This window comes from Neomonachus schauinslandi, chromosome 1, assembly GCF_002201575.2.
Source record: "Neomonachus schauinslandi chromosome 1, ASM220157v2, whole genome shotgun sequence".
Classification (NCBI taxonomy): domain Eukaryota; kingdom Metazoa; phylum Chordata; class Mammalia; order Carnivora; family Phocidae; genus Neomonachus; species Neomonachus schauinslandi.
Genome location: NC_058403.1, coordinates 12,298,797 through 12,306,849, shown reverse-complemented (window position 1 = coordinate 12,306,849; position 8,053 = coordinate 12,298,797). Strand labels below are relative to the sequence as shown.

Genomic DNA, 8,053 nt, shown 5'->3' with positions numbered 1-8,053 from the left:
GGTCCCCTCACACTCCCTGGTCACACTGCCTGCCTGGTCCCCTCACACTCCCTGGTCACACAGCCCGGTGCCCTCACACTCCCTGGTCACACTGCCTACCTGGTCCCCTCACACTCCCTGGTCACATGGCCCAGTCCCCACACTCCCCAGTCATATCGCCTCCCCAGTCCCCTCACCCCCTGGCCATACCACCCAGCCCCCACACCCTTACCCAGGACGCTTAGAGTGGCACCATAGGCCCCAAGGAGCACGGCAAAGTGGCTGCTTTCACAGACAGAGGGACACATCTTCACCACCACCGACATCAGATCCACTAGCGCTTCTGGAAGGAAACAACACCGAAATGCATAGCAGTGCAGGGGGATGTGCACACAAGAATAAAAGTAGACGAGGAAGCATTTCAGGGAACATTTAAATGCTTGAAATATCCTCCTCTGAACAGTATCAGTCTCTGGACTGTGCCTTGCCCCTCTTTTTCCTTTTTTAAATGAGGCATATCTTCACCACTGTCTCTCTCCCCCCAGGCTTTGGCAAGGCTATCATTGCTCTCTTCACTCCCCCTCCCACATTTTAAGCCACCAAAGATTTTAACACCTAAGCATGCTCCTCTGTGATTATGTTAGCAAAGTCTCTATATATCTACTCCTGCCTAAATAAATGGCGGGGCCTTTGTGATTTTCCTACCACCCACACCAGCAACTTGGGGGACGGCTCTCTTCGATCCAGCAGCTGATTACAGACCGACCCCACGGGGATTTCTACCGGCTTGAGCATGTTCATTTTGTCTCCAGGCAGAGCGTGGCTTTAAGAGGACAGGACCATTCAGACCATCTCCTCTGCTGCTTGGCCCAAAGTCAGAGGAAATACTTCTTGGGCTTGGATTTGACAGAAACAAAACATCCTGATGCCATTTTGGTAATGCCTCCTTAGCTCTGAAAACGCATCGGTGCTAAACCTTGGTGCGCAGCTAGCGGGGGTCACCTTTTACTTGATTGTCCAGGTTTTCCTCTTCTTCAGACTTTAGTAGAGTTGGCAAAAAGAGAGAATGCTGCGTGAGCATCATGTGGACCACTGGGAGCTGGATGAGCTTTGTGCACATGGAGTTTTCAGGAAGATACAGGCACTGTATGGCAGCATGGAGGGCCTTTAAAAATGCGTGGTCCTGATACCGAAATCTAGGAGGCATGAATCAAAGGGGGAAAGAACTTCACATAGGGGAGTTTTATTTCGCAGGATACAACAAAAAACCTTTCTCTTGGCATTTTCTTAAGAAAAATTTCTAACACACCACAAAGATGACAATTTTACAGCGCATACCCGTCTACCCATGTGGATCCCACTACTGTCGCTGCAGGACACTTGCTCTATCACACACCTAGCCGTCCACCCATGGCAGGGGGCATTTCTGAAAACAGGGAGGGGATGCATTTATTTTCCTGCGGTGCGAACACCAAACAAACTTCCTATTCAGTTAAAGTGCCAGGAGGCAGAAGAGCTGAGCCTGAATCAAGATACCGCTCACTGCTCAGCCCGCCCTGCCACGTCAGCCTCCCCGCTTCCTTGCGTCCGGCTACTGAGAGCTCCCATCCAGGGGTTCAGAGGCCTTCTCAGCCCTCATCCCTCAGAACCCACTGAAGGGATGAAAGCATCCTGCTCTGGAATAAAGCAGCTTTTCAATCATATGTGACTAACCTTAAGAATCACTTAGCATACACTGGGCATTCTAGAAATACAAATTAACCGAAGCCCAAAAGAAATGTCACTATTCCATGATGGCAATCCAAGGCAGTCATTGATCTGTGACCCACCTTCACATCTTTCTCTTCTCTTGGGCCAAGTAAAGCATTTTTCTGTTTCAAGTCGGTGACTAATCAGGGAAGTGAATTAGAGGCACAACGACAGTTTCATGAGTCTGACCCTATCAAGTGCGAGTGAGGATGTGAGGAAAAGATGTGCTAGGTGAGCTCGGAAACTTTGGAGAGCAAGCTAAAAATCTAGTAAAACTCAAGCTGTGGCCACACTCCCTGCCAGCGAGCGCCGCTCCCTGAGAAAACCTGGCACGAGGCATGAAGGGGAGCGCAGCCTTCACTGCAGGCACGGGAGGGAGGGAGGGAGGGAGGGAGATGTCCACCAGCGGGGGGGGGGGGGGGGGGGGAGAGGGGAGGGGGCCTGAAAACAGAATCATACCCCCCCACCCCCGCAGCAAAAAGAAATGGGCTGAGATCTAAGTGTATCAGCATGGGTAACTCAAAAACACTTGAATGCAAGAAAAAAAAAAAGACACATAAGGCGATACATTTGTATAGAAAGTGAAGCCAACTAAAATACTATCATTACTATTTAGAGACATGCTGGCGTGCAACCAAGGTAGGAAAACACCCATGGCCATGACGAAGCCTGACCTCAGGAGAGTGACGCTTTATGGGGGGGGGGGGGGCAGAGGGGGATAGGGACAAACACAGGAAGCTGCCAGCACTTATTCGATCGGGGCGCTGCTGTTGTATTCTCTGCGTGCTCTGGTTTCTTAAAAATATTTCATTTTTTAAAGGCCACTTCTGTCATCGTCATGTCAGTGGGTAAATCGTCCAGCCTCCGCGGCATCCCACACCCCGTCATCCGTGAACCAGGAGCGGCCTGTGATCCACAGACGCCGGGCTGACGAGCTACCACGCAGGCTTGGCGTCACACGCTCACGCCCTTACTCAATCACCCCGAGAGAGCAAAACGGACTCACTTGAGTCCAGTCTTCACAAATTTCTGCCAATCACCAGGATCAACTTCATTAAGGGAATTCTGTGAATAAAAGAAGTAAGAAATATTCAGGGGACATCTTCAATTCATTTAAAGCACAGAATATAGATCTTAAATTAGAGGCGTTCAAGTAAACACGGAAAACAGTGAGTGACCTAAGGAATCCATAGAAGCACGCAGTTGTTTCTTTCTTTGATTTTTTAAATTGTTTTATTATTTCTGCTAATGGCTCTGTCATTTTATTAGCATGTCTATGATCACCAAATGAGCAGAAAAACACTCCCTAACAGTCCTGTTACCTATCCCTCTGTCCACCACTTCAGAAGGCACTCGTGGCCTGCGTCACGCACAGGGCCAGCCGCTCATGGCTTAAACACAGGACAGCATCTCTCCCCAGCGGAAGACCTTTGCACCATCAGCAGGGCCGATGCTGGTCCACAGTCACCGATGTAGAGAAAATCTCCAAATACAGCGCTAAGTTAAATCACAGGGGTGGGTGCTCTGGAGGGAAGGGAACTTCCTGGGATGATGAAAATCTCTGATGGGAGTGTGGGCACGAGGGTATATATGCATTTGTCAACACTAAACTCTACACTTAAGAGCCCATATTTACACACACACACACACACACACACACACACAAAGAGCCTGTATTTCACAACATGAAAATTATTCCTCAGTTAAAAGGGCTGGTGAGGTGGGCTCAGAGTGGGTGGCTGCGTGTGCCTGGCAGCAAGGGGCACAGGGGAACTCTGTACTGTCTGCTCAGCTCTGCTATGAACCTAAAACCTAGAAACAGTGCATCTATGAAAGAGGAAAAAAGAAGAGAGAGAACGGGAGGTAGGGGAGGGGGGAGGCAAATCCCTGAGAAGAGCACAGCCCGCTCTCAGTCATCGAGCTGGCCTCCTGGATGAGGGGCTGACGACAGGGTCACACAGGAAGGGCCACTGTCACCAGTGGCGGGTGAGCCCAGCACCCTCCTCTACACTCAGCTCTCCCTAGGTCTCGGGGATGTTCCTCGTGCCCCCTAGTTCTGCCATGTTTGGGCTCCTAGGTACTTTGAACGCACAAACCTGTAACACAATGAATTAAGGCTGAGATACAGGTTAAAAAGTCTCCTGATACAACATAAGCACACCGCTTGATCTATAACCTACGAATCTATTTATCACACAGCTGTCACCTAGGGTTATTTTCCTGAGGATTACTTTTTAAATTTTGGGTCCAGAGTTTAAACACAAGTCACAGACCCTATGAGTTTTAACGTAATTTTACATCACGGACTGAGGAATAACTCATATCCTTCAGGATGTTATTCCTGTGCAAAAATAATAATTTTATAATGACCAAAAATAGCTGAATATTTCCAAATTTTATGACAGCTCTAGGCTCATAGTGGCAAAAAGCTCCATGAACCCCAAGCATAAGAACCTTAAATAAAACTACTCTAAGGCACGTCATGATCATGTTGCTTTAAACAACGTAAAGAAAAAAAGATCCTAAGGCAGGGGAACAAAGGTAAGAATGACAAACTTCTTATCGAGAACAATGTATGCCAGAAGACGGGAAAGCAACGACGTTTGACAATGCTCACAGGAAAGAAAAACCTGGAATGAAACTTCCCAACTCATTCTGAGGGCTATGTTACCTGATCCTAAAACCAAAAAACAACAGACTGCTAGAAAATGAAATTATAAACAGATATCCCACATGCACACAGATGGAAAAATTCTTAAAAAAATATTAGCACATCAAATCCAACGATATGGAAAAACTGTAATACACTGTCATCAAGCAGGTGTATCCCAGGAACGTAAAGTTAGTTTAACCATCAAAACTCAATTAATGTAAGTCATCTTATTAGCAGACTAAAAAAAAAAACCAAAACCATAAACCATTTCAGTAGAAGCAAAAATGCGCTTGACAAAATCCTACATCCGTTCTTGGAAGAAGGCGGCGCATCGTCTCGGGGCAGAGTCAGCCCTGCTCATCTCCCACTACTTCTGGGTGCACATCTGTGAACTCTGGTCTGTCTATTCCACTCTTTCCTTTCAAAGTGTAATCAGGCTCTCTAAGGAAAGGAAAGACACCTACCAGCAGCTCACTAAATCTCAGCAGCATCTGCCTCTCCTGATCCCGGGTACCGTCGTGGTCTTGCTGGCCACCACGGAAAGATACGATCAGCCATTTCACACAGGACTCCAACAGAGTCCTCCTCCAGGTACGCAGCTGTCCAGCCGACCCTTCCAGCACTGCAGACACAGAGTCGGCCACGTTCCAACTGCACAGAAGACAGAAGGCACAGAGTCGGGGGGATGGCCTAAACCCCTCCAGCTTAAGTGTAACTCCCATTACAATGGGCCACCTGGGACAGAGCTCTGAGTCCCACTCCCCACAGCACCTAAGCACCAGAGTCCATGGCTGCCCTGGCCTCCTTGCTCCAGCGTCACAGATACACCAACATTTTTACAATTCCCGGAAACAATACTACTGCACCAGAAAAAAAGATACATTGTCCAGACTTTGCCTAAATCAGGCTATCTCAGTGTCAGTACTACTGACATGTTGGGCCAGATTATTCTTTCTTGGCAGGGGGAGCAGTGCTATGACATGAGAAGATATTTAGCAGCACCCCTGGCCTCTATCCTCTAGATGCCAGAAGCGACAGCCCCCCTCCACCACGTTGTGACAATAAAAAATGTCAGACGTGGCCAACTGTCCCCTGGAGGGGGCAAAATCACCCCCGGTTGAGAGCCGCTGCTCTCAGGGCATCAGACCCAGCCATCCACTCATGGAGACGTGCTCGCTCCAGGCAGGATGGCTGGAAGAAGACTTCCTGTAGGAGGTGCCTTCTCGCCGACTGGCGTGAAAGCAGTGCGGCAAGTTTCCCACTAGTTTCTAAAAGCTACAGGGAAAAGTGAAGCGGAGAGGGGAACGTAAGCCTTCATACCTCTCGCGCCTGCCCGGAGTCTGAAGCAAGCTGGGCAAATGGTCCATGAGGACAGCAAGGTCCTTGGCTTTTGCAAACGGGACCAGCTGGGCCAGGACCTCCTGATGCAGCCCGGACGCTGGGGGCCCGTCTGTGCTGAGAAGCCTGGTCTGCAGCCGTTTCCACAGGGCCTTCCTCAAGACGGGAATGACAGCACAGGACACTAGGCAGAGACAAAAAGGAGAAATGGTCACACACTGCGGCATGCTGGGGCCAGCACGTACCAGCTCACAGAGCCCATGGCAAACTTTTAGGAAATTTGTGACTGGGTGAGTTCACACTCGTATCTTGAGGTTGGCCAGGGCAGGAGCACAGATGCCATGGAGATTGGCAAATGCGAGGGCCAGTCTGTTAAACGTTGACCAGCATGCCACTGGTTACCTCTCGTCAGTCAACCCTCTGACACTGGGCCCTGAGTGTCTAGCTCGAAGCTGGTCATGGGACTGTGAGGACCAAAGTTCTGGACTCGCTCACAATTCATGCCTCAAAGGCACGGGAATTGGAGACGTACACCAAGAATCACTGACTAGAGGGGGCGCCTGGGTGGTTCAGTTAGTTAAGTGTCCAACTGTTGGTTGCAGCTCAGGTCTTGATCTCATGGGTTGTGAGATCGAGCCCTACGTCAGGCTCCCTACTCAGCATGAAGTCTGCTTGAGATTCTCTCCCTCTCTCTCTGCCCCTCCCACTCGTTCTCTGTCTAAAATAGTAAATAAATCTTAAAAAAAAAAAAGAATCACTGACTAGAAGGGGGCTCTCTTACTTTTTAAAACATCTGTCATCACTGGTACAAAGTCATGACACACTGAGGGAAAGCAGTGAGTGAACAATCATTCATACCCACGATAAAAAGAAATTAAGGCAAATTTCAGGTGAGCAAAAAGTGCCTCGGACCTGAAACCCTACAGGTGGAGGAAGAGGGCTTGGCTCAAGCTGCCTTGACTCAGCGTCACTCACTGACACTTCTTCTGCTGGGGACAATGGGCTGGGACAAAGGGCGGTCACCCCAAATGCCTCCCTTGCCCTGGTGCTGACCCTTCCTCGACCCAGCCCTCCCCCGCTTACTGCGGGGAGAGCCGGGGGTGGATGGGAGTGTGGGGCAGCACCTCAACCCACGGCCGAGACCCGAGACAGGGGAGGGCTGGGAGTGCGAATCTCTCCTCTTTCTCGATCTCCAGAGCTGGGTCAGTGGATGGAGGACAGAGGAGAGACTTAGCCCACACCCCAACTGTGGGAGTTCCCTGTTAGACCTCCTCAGCCCTCTGACTTAACACCCCCAGCTGCCCGAAGCCACCAGCTGCTGTACCTCCCGCCGGGCGTGCACAGTAGCCCTGTGTCCTGGCCTGGAGATACGCGTGGAGGAGAGGGAGCAAGTCATCCAGGCGCTCCTGGAGGCAGAGCCCCGTGCCGGGCTGCCCGCACCACAGCTCGAACCGCAGGAGGTGGGTGCAGCTCAGCTGCAGGAGCAGGGCGGCGATGCCGAGGGCCGCCTGTGTCCGCCGGGCCAGGCAGTAGTCGAGCAGGTCCACCCCAACCACGGGGGCCAGCGCGGGCTCTCTCTGCAGAGTGTGGAGTAATACAGCGTCCAGCTCGTCCACGGCCAATGTGGGGAGCAAAGCCCCCAGGCCTTTCACAAACTCGGAGGCCCAAAGGAGCTCACTGCTCTGCAGCTGGTCCTGGGGGCTGGTGATCAACAGCTGGACCAGGGCCTTGCCGAAAGCATTCAGGTGTCTCTCCTTCCCAGGAGACTTCGTGGGCCACTGGGTCACCAGCTGGGCCCCAGGCAGGCTCAGCAGGGCCACGGTGACCTCTCGGAGCTGGGCGCCCTCCATGTAGGGATGCAGTCCCTGCAGGGCCTCCAGTTGAGGGAGGGTCTTTGGTGGTGACACGGCCGAGCCTGTCCTCCTGTTTTGCAACTCCTTCAACACGCTCTGAGTGATGGCCTCCAAGTACTTGGCCAGGAGGCCCCGCTGACCAGTGCTCTGGAGGACCGGGGCGCTAGCCATTAGCAGCTGCAGGACCCCTGTGCTGAGGTGGGCTGCCAGGAGTTTCACAAGGACGGGGCTGAGGGTGTGCGGAGGGAGGGCCTGTTGCTCCAGGGCCAGGTACCAGCCCTCCAGTGTGGGGTGTCGGAGGATGGCCACGAGCACCTCCTCCAGTGTCTGAAATAGAGTGATAAAGCACAGACCTCACACACGGCCCAGAGCCAGCAGGGAGTAGAATGGAGGGCAGACAACAGCATTCCTAAGCCATTCCATCCGCAAGCCCCAAAGCACCCCAACCCAAGCCTGGTCAAAGCTATAACCCGACCGCACT

The 8,053-nt window shown here is 51.6% G+C and overlaps 1 protein-coding gene across 1 annotated transcript in view; it reads right to left on the bottom strand.

Annotated features, from left to right (window-relative positions):
• The window catches only part of URB1 (URB1 ribosome biogenesis homolog), a 66,193-nt gene that overhangs the window by 20,476 nt on the left and 37,664 nt on the right, over window positions 1-8,053 (bottom strand). The window contains exons 22-27 of the mRNA XM_021678083.1: window positions 7,044-7,899; window positions 5,702-5,903; window positions 4,846-5,032; window positions 2,735-2,793; window positions 982-1,175; window positions 212-322 (exon numbers count right to left, since the gene is read on the bottom strand). Coding sequence (XP_021533758.1) covers window positions 212-322; window positions 982-1,175; window positions 2,735-2,793; window positions 4,846-5,032; window positions 5,702-5,903; window positions 7,044-7,899 — 1,609 coding nt within the window. The remainder of the gene's footprint in view (window positions 1-211; window positions 323-981; window positions 1,176-2,734; window positions 2,794-4,845; window positions 5,033-5,701; window positions 5,904-7,043; window positions 7,900-8,053) is intronic.